The sequence below is a fragment of the Lissotriton vulgaris genome, chromosome 6 (genome assembly GCF_964263255.1).
Source record: "Lissotriton vulgaris chromosome 6, aLisVul1.2, whole genome shotgun sequence".
Lineage (NCBI taxonomy): Eukaryota > Metazoa > Chordata > Amphibia > Caudata > Salamandridae > Lissotriton > Lissotriton vulgaris.
In genome coordinates this window covers 1,857,462,150-1,857,475,547 of record NC_141694.1, presented here as the reverse complement: position 1 = coordinate 1,857,475,547, position 13,398 = coordinate 1,857,462,150, and the positions used below count along the sequence as shown (strand labels likewise).

At 52.5% G+C, this 13,398-nt stretch overlaps 1 protein-coding gene across 1 annotated transcript in view; it reads right to left on the bottom strand.

Moving 5' to 3' along the window:
• The window catches only part of GPN1 (GPN-loop GTPase 1), a 117,131-nt gene that overhangs the window by 19,203 nt on the left and 84,530 nt on the right, over positions 1–13,398 (bottom strand). Inside the window, exon 11 of the mRNA XM_086928181.1 lies at positions 3,958–3,997. Within this exon, the coding sequence (XP_086784307.1) occupies positions 3,958–3,997 (40 nt within the window). The remainder of the gene's footprint in view (positions 1–3,957; positions 3,998–13,398) is intronic.

Sequence of the window (13,398 nt, the reverse complement as noted above, 5' to 3'; positions counted from 1 at the left end):
GAATGGGAGTCACCGATGTTTGTCGCTTTCCTCACCACGTAAGGGATCAGGAGATGAGAACTAGAGGAAAAGCTTAAGCACAGAACCCTGGGCAGTTTCATCCATAGAGCATTGCTCATGGATTGTGGGTATGGGCACCGGGAGCCGCAGCTTTTGCATTTTAGACCATGACAAACCGATTAATTGCAGGCGTGCCCCACTTTCATCCGGTGTTTCACCTGCCATTTGTGTACTTATTGATGTATCCTATTGAGAAAGTCCGCAAAGTCATAGTCCTCTCCAGGTCCATGCTACAAGAGTAACTGCACTGGACGGTGAATAGTCCAATGTCTTTTCATTTGGGTGGACGCCAACAGCGGGGGTGAATGATTTCCCCTTTATTTCTGAATGTAATAATATGGCATTCATGTTGTTAGTCATGACATTTAAAAATGGGGTGTAAAAGGCTCAGGGTGCAATTGGATTGCTGCCAATTCCAAATAGTTGATATGGCAACCCTGTTGTTTTTGCGTGCAACTAGCCTGTATAGGCATGTGGTTGAGGTGTCTGCCCCAAGCCATGAAGAGTGGTTATTGGTTTCTTTGAACAGGTGGACTTTTTCTACTGATTTTCACCCTCATACGCAGTTCTCTCCACGTCCTTAAAGCTAAACTGCATGGCATGCTAAATGGGTCTTAATGCTGCATTTTATAATTAGCCCAATGGCGTTCCAGGTGATATTGATTTATTTATTTTATTTATAAAGTTTTATATGGAGCGAACAAGATCCCGAAAGATATCAGAGCACTTTACAGTAGTATGAAAGAGGACATGAATGAGGTATCAACATCAATTGGGAAAAGGAAAATAACACAGTAAACTAATGAATTCAAACAACAAAAGGGGGTAAAAATATGCAGTAAAGAGGAGCCATAACAAATGGAGGTAACCCTGGTGATAGCAACAAAGTCAACCAGTCAAGTGGCACTAGCCACTTAAGGTAGGAATTTGTTCATCAGAAATCTCTTAGCTTCCATTTTGAACTCCGTCATCGAGGAGAGTCTGCGTACTTCCGGAGGGAGAGAGTTCCATATCTTTGGGGCAGCACCAGAGAAGGCTCGGTGACAAGTTCTCTTTTTGCTAAGGATGAGAGGTTTCAGGAGGTAAGTTGTGGCGCTTCTTGAAGCTCTCTCCCCATAAGATAGTTCAAGTTTTTGCGCCAGGTACCTGGGAGTCTTGAAGTGGATGGCTTTGTGTGCCAGAACTGCAATCTTTAGCTGAATTCGTGCTTCAAAGGGTAGCCAATTGAGAGATGTTAAGACTGGGGATATGTGCTTGTTTCGTTTGGAACCGGTCACCAGTTTAGCAGCGGTGTTCAGAGAGGCCCTTAGTGGAGCCAGGGCGTATTTGGGAAGGCCACAGAGGGTAGCACTGCCATAGTCTAGCCTCGCCAAAACAAGCGCTTGGACCACCTGCTTGAAATCACTTTGTGGAAGGAAAGGTTTGATATATCTGAGAGTCCTCATCAAGTGGTTTGCTCAATTACATACATTGCTGATATGAATATTCATATTCAGGTGCTTGTCCAAGGTAACTCGAGATTTGGCTGAGTCTGTGATGATCGGCGTGCAGTTGAAGGCAGTGAGGTGAGTCAGCCAGAGATCTAGCTTGGGAGAGAGGGGTGGGGGGGGGGGGGGGCGCGAATGAGGTGGAGACGTTGTACACAGTGGACTGAGGGAGGCTCCTGAGTGAGGCTTGAGACCAAGCACTTCTTCAAACAAATGAGTAACATCCGCATCAAGCACCAGATGGCAGGATTATGCAACGTATGTTTATCTACATCAACAAATGCTATAAAGATGTGTATCCTTAGCACACATAACCATCCATTACATTTTAACAAGCACTTTAAACAAGATCAAGGTGCACCACTTCAATGTTTGCAGAGACTGTTAACTTTGATAAGGTTAACAGAAATAATCACAGCAGCTATTACTTGTGTTCTTTGAGAGTTCTTTTATTCAATTCAGTTGAAATTAATCATAAGGTAATGTTCTTAGGTCTTCTACCGTGGTTATTGGGTACGTGGGTATATCCGTGACGTTATATTATAGTGAAAGTCTCATCAAAGCATCCCCTGGTTCCTAGATCAGCATGCAATACGACGTCCTCCTCTGTCAGGTGCCGGTACCTGACGGAGGAGGACGTCGTATTGCATGCTGATCTAGGAACCAGGGGATGCTTTAGCTCACTTCATTAAGAGTGCCCAAGCAGGAGGATTAATATTTATTTCCCCTACGACAAGCAAATAATAATAGACAGACAGAACCTTCATTCCATGCTTACTACCCTGGTTCCAGCACTATTTGGACTATCATCCATACTTTGATGAGACTTATATGCACAATATTGAAATACCCCTCAATTCATGAGTGTGTTGGCTGAACGTGACTACAAATAGATACACACCGCCTATTAACAAGAACGGCTCTGCCAGAACAGATTCCTCCACTGAGAATTGTTTGTCAAACAGGATGCCCCTTTCACTATAATAGAACGTCACGGATATACCCACGTACCCAATAACCACGGGAGAAGACCTAAGAACATTACCTTATGATTAATTTTGCCCTGAAGAAGTCCCAAGAGGACGAAACGCGTCGGCTGTAGCTCCTGTATATACTTTTCACTTTCAACTGAATTGAATAAAAGAACTCTCAAAGAACACAAGTAATAGCGGATGTGATTATTTCTGTTAACCTTATCAAAGTTAACAGTCTCTGCAAACATTGAAGTGGTGCACCTTGACCTTGTTTAAAGTATTTCATAGTTCATGTTTTGAACCAACACTGTAACGGTGGGTGTTTTTGAAGTGTGCACACATATTGTCCCATGTACTATAGTGTGGGTCTAAAATCATTTTGGGAGAATATTTGACTAGGTGCTGTTCTGTTGGGAATCCTCCACTGTTGCTCTTTCTCTAAACATTTTAACAAGTAGCCTGCATTTTTTAATCTCGAAAGGCCTGAAGGCTGAGCAGATTGACTTCTCGTGCTCTGGGTATAGGCAGAGTTTACACACACTATGGTTATCCAACCACAAATGATATTGTAACAGTTTGGGCAAAATTAGAATAAGGCATTCAAAGTAATACCCTCCCCCCAATGCTTCTCAAAATAGAACCAAGTTCAGGGACAAAAAAAAAAAAAAACACTGTGGCGGGGTTTAGAGTCAAAATGAAACTAATCAGTGAAGTAGTGTGGCTCACTGGTTAGAGGCGGCAGACCCGAGAGCAGAGGACGGCCCGGGACCAGGGTTCGATTCCCGGCACGGCAGGTTTCTGGACAGGGTCAGCGGACTCGATAATTCTCTCGCCTCGGTGCCCACTCTGATCAGTGATCACACTCGGCAACTCTGGGCATTAGCTTGCCTCATCTTCACTAACGGCCCCACCAGACCGCCGGGGATGCCTGGTCTCACCCTGGAGATACCCATTACGGGACCATCTCTCAGGGAAGCCAGGAAGGGTTTCGCAGCGGTCGAAGCGCCTTGGGACCCTACGGGTAAGTAGTGCGCTATATAAATGCCTATACATACATGGATGGTCACTGATGCAGTAGATGCTTTTTGTGGTGACTGATGAAGTCTCCATACAACTGAAACCGAAACAAGCGGACAGGTCGACAACTGTCCCAGAGCTAGAGCTGAAAATTCCCAAACTAGATTGGGGGAGGGGGTGGAGGAGGGGTAGGTGGGGGAATGAGGTGGGGACTTTGTCCACTGTGGACTGAGGGAGGCTCGAGACCAAACACTCCGCATCAAGCACCAGATGGCAGGATTTTGCAAAGCATGTCTGTCTACATCAACACATGCTACAAAGATATCCTTAGCAACATAACCATGCATTACATCTTAACAAGTAGCCTGCATTGAGAATCCCATCTCAGAACATATACTGAAAAGCAGACGTTGCCTTACCAACTTCTTATGCAGGCGCTCATACTCAGGCCGGTAATCACTACAGACAGAAACAGCAAGAGTCAGAATAGGATGAAAGACACTAGGTGTGCAAATACAGTATTTTTATAGTATTTTTCTTTTGCAATGGACAAGGTCTGTCTAAGACGACTGCTAAGACTGGTCTACTAGCAAAATACACATGGACTAAAAGCATGGCCTTGTCTGATCTTTGTAATCACAGATGTAGATCTGCTTTCAAATGGAATGGGCCTGAAACATATAGCTATATGGTTGAAAGATCAATGTAACTGAAAAGTTAGTCCTTTTGTAAAGAGAACAATGTAAATACAAAACACGTTTTTTAAGACCAGTATCAGTAAAGGCAATAACCTAGACGCTCACACTCTAGCATCGCAAAAGCTTTAAAAATGCCTCATTCATTGCTGTGAATTACAAAAGGATTGCTTTGAGAATACAATGCATAGTGAGAAAGCTTAACCTTTATATAGTATACGAATAAAGAGGTATGCTGTATAAAGGGTCCAGGTAATTCCTATGAGTGGACAGGGGCCTGCACTAGCAATTCCAAGGATCTCCTATTAGGGTAGCATGGTCGAGCAGACTTAGGCTTATCAGAGAAGAGTGTTATACATTTGTTACACACACACATAGTCAATAAATGATGCACACACTCAAAAAGGAGATACACACCAATTTAGAAAAATATATCCCTTTTTGTTATATATATCTTTAACAACAAGAACTTCATAATTGGGTAAGTACTATGTTTTGAGATATCACTGTGTTGAAAGTATACAGGAATACACTTGCATTTGGTGAGTTATCACAGTTTTTCGGTATACAGAAATACACTGGCATTTGTATTGTTAAAACTGTAATGTCATCCTATGGGAAAGAGACATTTACTGCATAAGGGTACTTAACAGCAACTCATGGGACTGTCATGGATTTGAGGTAAGCATTGAGCAAGGTCCAAGGCAGCACCAACAGGTGACTTTGGTCGGCTCTGGGGCGTCCAGGTGCAGAGAAACATTCAGCATTGGGTGCCCTGTTTAAATCAATGGGGAACGGTCCGGTCAAAAAGAGGCTACAGGGGTGTGGCCAAGATGGCGGACTGAGAAGTCGTGTTCCGCTAGGTTCCCCGGCCCTGAAACCTGTTTTGCCCCGTTCCCAGGCTGCAAGTTGCCCCAAACCACTGGCACTAAGCTCCGCTGAGCGGGGCTCCTCAGAGGCATCCACCGACCCATCCCTGGTGGCTGCGGCGGCCACCGAGATAGACCTGCTGTAGCCGCGCGGCCTAGCGAGCAGCAAACACAGGCCTGCCTTGCCTGGTGTGGCCCCGGCGGGGGCTCCGGAGAGCTCATAGCCCGACCGGAGGGAGGCTGTCCGCACCCCTCCGCCTCGGCTGAGGCGGCAGCTACGTGGATCCCTGCAGGGCGCCCGTTGGCCGTGTGCGAGGGGCCAGGCCGCGCGGGCGGTCTGCTCCGGAAATTGAGGCCCAGGCTCCGGGCCTACACACGGCGCAGGAGCGGCGATCGGAGTGAGTCCCGGCCGGCCGCGGGGCCCACGAGGTGAGCCCACATCACCGCACCACCCGGGGACCGCGCATCACAGCCCAAGCTGTATCCCAACACACTGGAAGCCGCAAACAGAATCGGGCCGGGCCTGTGAAGACGCCCACAAGTAGCCTGCTCGACGGCGGACGCTGGGGGCCTGTATCGGCGGGAGGTGAGCCGGTGGCGTCTGTGACCCTGCGGCTGCGGAGGTCTAGTAGACCTGTCGGGGGACCCCAACCACGCCCGCCTCGGCGGAGGCAGTAGCAGCAGCGACCCCGACAGTGTGCTCATTAAAGGTGAGGGGCGGATGGCCCTGGTTGGCGCGGACGGGCTGCCATGGAAATAAAGGCCCCGGCTTCGGGCCTACACTGAACGCGGGAGCGGCAATCGGCGGAGGCCCCCGCCGGACAAGGCCAGTCGAGAAAAGCCTGTGCCAACGCTCCAATCTGAGACCACATACAACGACCCCAGCCTCACCCTGACTCATCCGGGACCGTGCCCGGGGACGTGCCAGGACTTACCCAGACAACTCAGATGAGCAGCGACCGCAGGGGACATATCTACGCGAAGAGGGCTGCTGACCCACCCACGCAGGTACTTGGAGTCCTTCAGGGTTGAGGAGCACTGTGACACCAAGGGCCCTTGGCCCCGCCGCACCTACTCTCCTGACCAGTTTCAACCCGGGTCTCCATAAGGACACACCAGACGTACGCCCTGCGGAGAGTAATCTTTCCAGCTGTTGTCCATCCTGCACACCTGGGGGCACCGCAACTGCACTATCCTACCGTCCGGGGACACCCTCCGGCCACCGACAACTCCACCGTACCCCGCACCCTGCGGCTGGCCGGAACGTGCCCAGATGGCTAACTCAAGTCGCAGAGAGGGCCGACCGATCACAGAGATGCTAATCAAAGCGGCAGCAAAGAGTGAGAAGGCCCAGACGCCTCCATTGCCATCTGGGGCGGCTGGCACCCCGGTCCGAGAGGGTGGGGAGGCCCTTATCACGAATGCCTTCCTTGAAACCCTTTTCAACACCTTGCGCAAAGATTTGCAAACCCTGAAACAGGACTTGGCCGGCGAACAGCGAGAACTTTGCCATGATGTGGATGGCCTGGGGGAGAGAGTGGCAGCGGTGGAGGAGTCGAGCCATGCCCGCGGTGAAGAATTGACCCACCTTCAGCAAGAGATCCTCCGCCTTCGGGAGCAACAGGTGGACCTCCAAGCATATGCGGAGGACCTCAAAAATCTTTCCCGACGGAACATACGGGTTTGAGGAGTGCCATTGAATGCGGAAGGGAACAGCGTTACTGCTTATCTACAGGACCTATTCAAGGAAATTCTTGGTGAGCCTGCGGACTTTAACATCCGCATAGACCGGGCACACAGAACCGGTTCGGCACGCCGCGCCCCTGCCCCACCTCCGGACATCCTGGCCTTTCTCCCTGATTTTCCCCTGAAGGAAAGGATCTTGAGGGAAGCCCGCAGGTCTCAACCCTTCGGCTTCCGGGATTGCCCAGTAGAATTGTTCCAAGACTTCTCAGCGATAACGTTCCAGAAACGCAAGGCTTTCCGGGTGGTCAACACTTTTTTGAGAGACAAAGGAGTGCCCTACTCGTGGGGTCACCCGTTCCGGCTGATTTTCAAGTGGGAGGGAACTCTGTCAACTCCGCTCGCTCCAGGACACCTGCGCTCTGCTGGGTCTGGACCTGCCGGACGATGGGGGTGCGGGTGATGACTCCCCGAGCACCTCCCGAGATGATTCGCCGCAGCATCCCTGTGATGGCTGGCAGCAAATAAAGAGACAACGCCCGCCTAAGTCGCGCCTGCGGCCGGACCCAGCGACTGTCGCCATGGAGCACGCAGCGGCTGTCCAAGAGGTAGTCAAAGAAACAGCGGCTCCATCCTGAGGTGATATGGTTTGGGAACTTGCTTTCATTGCTTGACATTTGAAGGGGCGGGAGGGCCACAGAAGTCGCCACTGCTACGTTCTCCTCCATTTTGAAACTCTACAGGTCTGATTTGACTTTGGGTAGGCCTGAGACTATGACATGGTATCCACAAGTTGGGATCTGGGCGGAGAGAGGCGGAGGACGGGTTTTTGGGACGGGGGGGGGATTGTTGGGGTTGGGGTGGGGTTGCGGGGGGGAACCAGTGTGCCAAAAGGGACTTGCCAGGGGCAGAATTGCTATGTTTCGCATTTGTCTCCCATAGTGGGTTGTTTGTGAGGGGGTGGCGGGGACAGGGACCGGGGGTGGGGTCGTGGGTGGGACCCAGTGTGCCGGTAAGTTCTACGGGACTAACTTGCTTTTCGAATCGTCATCAGCTCCTTCAGGGGCATTGCACTTTCACAGCTCGTGGTCTTTGTGATTTCCTACGATGGAGTCCAGTTTGAAGGTACTAACTCCTAATGTTAAGGGCCTGAACAATCCGATTAAGCGGAGGGCTGTGATCTCATACCTGGAGAATTCCGGAGCCGACATTTGCTTACTGCAAGAAACCCATCTCTTACCAAAGATTGGCATAGGATGCGCTTGCGCGCTTTCCCCCAGCAGTTCTTTTCCTCGCTCCCAACAAAGAAGGCAGGGGTGGCTATTTTAGTCTCTAAGCGCTTCCGCTGCAGCGTGGGGGACAAAATGGGGGAGATTAAAGGCAGATTGCTAGCACACACCTTCCTCCTGGGGGGACAGCGCTTTACGATTGCCTCACTATATGCCGCAAATTCAGGTCAGGAAACCTTTCTGAAACAGGCTGTTTCCGAATCCCTTCATTCCCCTGCCTCACTTCTGCTTGTCGGTGGGGGGACCTCGACTTAGTAATAGACTCAAACATGAACAGATCGGGTCGTCGGTATGGGGACACGGGAACCATATATGCTGCTGGTAAAGACTGGCTACGCGACAGAGGCCTAGTGGACCTATGGAGATCCGCTCATCTCACCACATCACACTTCACGTTCTACTCTCAAGTCCACCACACATATGCCAGGTTAGACCACTTCTTAGGTTCTTCTGAACTGCTTCCCATCCTCAAAGACATAAACATTACCCCTGCGGCGCTATCTGACCACGACGCTGTGGAACTGACACTACAGGTTCCCAGGTCCACCCACCCCCCTGGGACATGGCGGATGCGTGAGACCCTCCTACAGCGCTCGGAAGTCACCAAACAACTACATGCTTGCCTCACCGACTACCTGGCTATTGACGACACTCCCTGGACCTCTGCGACCGCCCTATGGGGGGCCTTGAAAGCGGTGGCCCGCGGCGAGCTCATTGCCATTGCTGCAGCAGAAGCCAAGGACCGCAAAGCGAAGAGGGATGACCTCACAGCTCGTGTCTCTGAACTCGAGAGGGTCCATAGCCGTACCGGCGCACCGAGGGTGTGGAGACAACTGAAGTCCGCCAGAGCCCAACTGGCCAGCCTAGATACGGACCGAGCGGAATTTGCCGCTCTACGCCTCCGCCATTCTTATTATGTTGGGGGGAACAAAACAGGCTGGTTACTTGCTAGCGCCCTGAGGGCGAAGGCCCAATGCTCCCAAATCACTAGCCTGACCGATGACTCCGGTCAGGACATTGCTGGCGAGACCCAGATCGCAGAAGCATTCAAGACGTTTTAGGCTTCATTATACAAGGTCGACTCTGTCTCGCCGGAGGAGGTTCATAAATACTTAGAATCGGCGAATGTAACGGAGCTGTCTCAAGACAATGTAGATTCATTGGACGCCCCGATCCGGCTAGATGAAGTCCTTGCTGCTATCTCTCGTCTCCGTCCTCTTAAATCCCAAGGACCTGACGGATTCTCAGCCGGGTTTTATAAAACCTTTGGCCAGCTGTTGGCTCCGATCCTCACCCGGCTTTTCAACTCCTTCGAGGGCCCGAGTTCCATTCCTCCAGACATGTTGGCGGCCGAGATTTATTGTACTACCCAAACCAGGCAAAAACCCTCATGCTGCTCCGCGTTCCGCCCCACATCCCTCCTTAACCCCTTCAATGCTCATGACGAGCTCAGCTCGTCATGAGGCACGGTTGAGCTGGGCTGATGACGAGCTGAGCTCGTCATGAACACACCCACAATCATTGACCCTCAGCACAGGAGGGGAATACCATCAGCCAACAATCGCCCTAGCCGCAGCATTCTGAACCCGCTGCAAACGGATTAACTCGGCCTGGTTGGCCCCAGCCAGACAAGAGCTAGCATAATCCAGGCAAGAGATGATAGTTGCCTGGATCACTAGCTGCCTGGTCGGGGCGTCAAAGAACTTGAGAACAGGTCTCAAGCCCCTTAGCAATCCAAAACAACAGGCCGCAGTTTTTTTAGTGTGCCCTACAAAGGAAAGGCCCGCATCCAGCCAGACCTCCAGGTTTTTCACCTCCGGTACCGGGGTCGGAGTGGGTCCCAGCTCTGAAGGCCACCATTGGTCACCCCACATCTCCACTCCCTTACCGACAACCATCACCTCCGTTTTTGTGGCATTTAGCTGGAGACAGTTGCCTGTCAACCAGCTGGCCACCGCCTTCAGTCCAGACTGAAACCTAGGGGCCTCAATCTCCGCGTCCCCGCTGAAAGTAACCGCCAGCTGTGTGTCGTCGGCATATGAGACCAAAGTTAGGCCCCACTGCCTAGCGACATCAGCCAGCGGTCTCACGTAAAGATTGAACAACGTGGGACTAAGCGAGGACCCTTGCGGAACCCCCATGGCCAGCGGTTGGAAATTGGACTTGAAGGGAGGGATGGCAACACAGAATGAGCGGTCATCTAGAAAGGAGCGGAACCATTGCAACGCCAGACCGCCAATGCCAGTCTCCTCAAGCCAATGCAGGAGGATGCTGTGGTCTACCGTGTCAAAGGCGGCGCTAAGGTCTAACAATATAAGCGCCGCCGTTTGACCAGCATCCAACCTTGCACGGAGATGTTCCACCATCACAAGTAACGCGGTCTCCGTGCTGGTCAGCGTTTTGTGTGGGGTCGAGGGCATTGGTCCGTACAAGATGTTCAGACAGGGCCAGATTGACATGGGCCTCTGATCTTAGCTGGCCATGGTAGCAACGAAATGGGGCGATAACTTTCAGGCTTGGACGGGTCCAGGGAGGGCTTTTTGATAATTGGGGACACCACAGCTTGCTTCCACTTAGCTGGAACTACTCCTGTTTCCAAGGAAAGGTTAACAAGGGAACATACAACTGAACGTCCCATAAAAGCCTGATCTCGAAAGAGAGCAGGCCTTACTGGATCAGATGGGGATCCAGATTTGACTTGCAACGCAAGTTTATCAAACCCGTCCAAGGTAAGGGGGGGGGAAGACAAGCAGAGTAGTCTGATGGGGAGTCCCACTGGTGCTTTCCCGACCGGACCCTATGCTAGGGAATGTCCGATAAATAGCGTGGACTTTCCCCAGGAAATAAGAAGCAAGGGATTCACAGTGGGAAAGGGAACTTACGGTCGTAGAGGTAGTCCGCTTTGCCATGAGATCTTTTACGGCCTTAAAAATGTCTTTTGACGGATTAGTACTGTTCCGGAATTCTGCGGCCTAAAAAGCCGCTCAAGCTCGACAGATAGCCCGATGGTAGAGCTTAACGGACCTGGCATATTCAGCTTTTAAATCAGCCCCATAGGTCTTCCTCCAGGCCCTCTCAGCCAGTCTACAGGCACCCTTCAGGGCACGAAGGGCGCCATCGTACCAGGGACTCGACTCTCTAGAGTTGATTTTAGTCGATACAATGGGTATCAGAGAGTCCAAGGCCCTAGTGATCCAGGAACAAAAGAGGTCATACCCCTTTTCTACATCCGTCAAAGGACCCAGCAGCTCCTCTAGTAGAAGAAGATGAAAATCTTCTAACCTAAGTTTCTTCCAGGCCCTCTTCTGTACCCGCCTAGCCGAGGAGATGGAGGGGGTGGCTGGGACAGGGCAAAGAATGGACACCAAGAAGTGGTCTGTCCATTCCACCGGTAAGATAGAGGTGATTTTAGTCCCCGACAGATTGGTAAACAAGGGATCTAAAATATGCAACCCCGAATGGGTAGGCTGGGAGACCATCTGGGGAAGTTGAAAGGCCTCTAGGTCAGAGGAGATGGAGCGCACTGTCAGGCCTGAGAGGGTGTCGAAATGCAGATTCAAATCACCCATGATGGAGAAGTTGGCACAGTCTGCGACCAAAGGGCCAACAATGTCGGGGGAAAGCATTTCTAAACACCACATCGCTGCCGGGCGGACGATAAACGACCATCCCGGAAAGCGTAAACTCAGGGCTGACAGAGACCTTGAACAAGGCACTTTCACACCCAGGGATATTTAGGGCACTCCAGACACAGGAATAAGTGGACCTTACTACTAAAGCTATACCCCCACCTCTGGACAATCTATTCAAGGTGTACATAGAATAGCCGGGTGGGCAGGCTAGATTTGAAATAGCAGTATCCGCATCCTGAAGCCAGGTTTCAGTCATGGCAAATATGTCCGGAGCTTCCTCCTCAATAAGGTCAAAGATGTTCTGATAATGTTTCAGCGTTGACCTGACATTCAGGTTCAGGATCCGCAAGGAGGAAGGGTAATCTGTAATGCGGCGGGTCGCCGGGGAGTTAATTCTAGGGAGAGGACTCGGAGAGTCAAGAGCCCACCCATTACAAGGGCAATGGTACGGGCCTCGCAATGGATGTACCGGTGGAAGGGTACAACTACGGCTTACCTGACCGACAGCAAACAGGCACTCCCGCGAATATGTCAGCATGGCGGCACTAAGATGGAATACTAGTCGTTAACCAGAATCCCGCGACGTCCAGCGCGTCCTTAGCGCGGACGGGCGCAGACGGGCGCAGACGGGCGCAGACGGGCGCAGACGGGCGCAGACGGGCGCAGACGGGCGCAGACGGGCGCAGACGGGCGCAGACGGGCGCAGACGGGCGCAGACGGGCGCAGACGGGCGCAGACGGGCGCAGACGGGCGCAGACGGGCGCAGACGGGCGCAGACGGGCGCAGACGGGCGCAGACGGGCGCAGACGGGCGCAGACGGGCGCAGACGGGCGCAGACGGGCGCAGACGGGCGCAGACGGGCGCAGGACTCTGGCAGGACTCTGGCAGGACTCTGGCAGGACTCTGGCAGGACTCTGGCAGGACTCTGGCAGGACTCTGGCAGGACTCTGGCAGGACTCTGGCAGGACTCTGGCAGGACTCTGGCAGGACTCTGGCAGGACTCTGGCAGGACTCTGGCAGGACTCTGGCAGGACTCTGGCAGGACTCTGGCAGGACTCTGGCAGGACTCTGGCAGGACTCTGGCAGGACTCTGGCAGGACTCTGGCAGGACTCTGGCAGGACTCTGGCAGGACTCTGGCAGGACTCTGGCAGGACTCTGGCAGGACTCTGGCAGGACTCTGGCAGGACTCTGGCAGGACTCTGGCAGGACTCTGGCAGGACTCTGGCAGGACTCTGGCAGGACTCTGGCAGGACTCTGGCAGGACTCTGGCAGGACTCTGGCAGGACTCTGGCAGGACTCTGGCAGGACTCTGGCAGGACTCTGGCAGGACTCTGGCAGGACTCTGGCAGGACTCTGGCAGGACTCTGGCAGGACTCTGGCAGGACTCTGGCAGGACTCTGGCAGGACTCTGGCAGGACTCTGGCAGGACTCTGGCAGGACTCTGGCAGGACTCTGGCAGGACTCTGGCAGGACTCTGGCAGGACTCTGGCAGGACTCTGGCAGGACTCTGGCAGGACTCTGGCAGGACTCTGGCAGGACTCTGGCAGGACTCTGGCAGGACTCTGGCAGGACTCTGGCAGGACTCTGGCAGGACTCTGGCAGGACTCTGGCAGGACTCTGGCAGGACTCTGGCAGGACTCTGGCAGGACTCTGGCAGGACTCTGGCAGGACTCTGGCAGGACTCTGGCAGG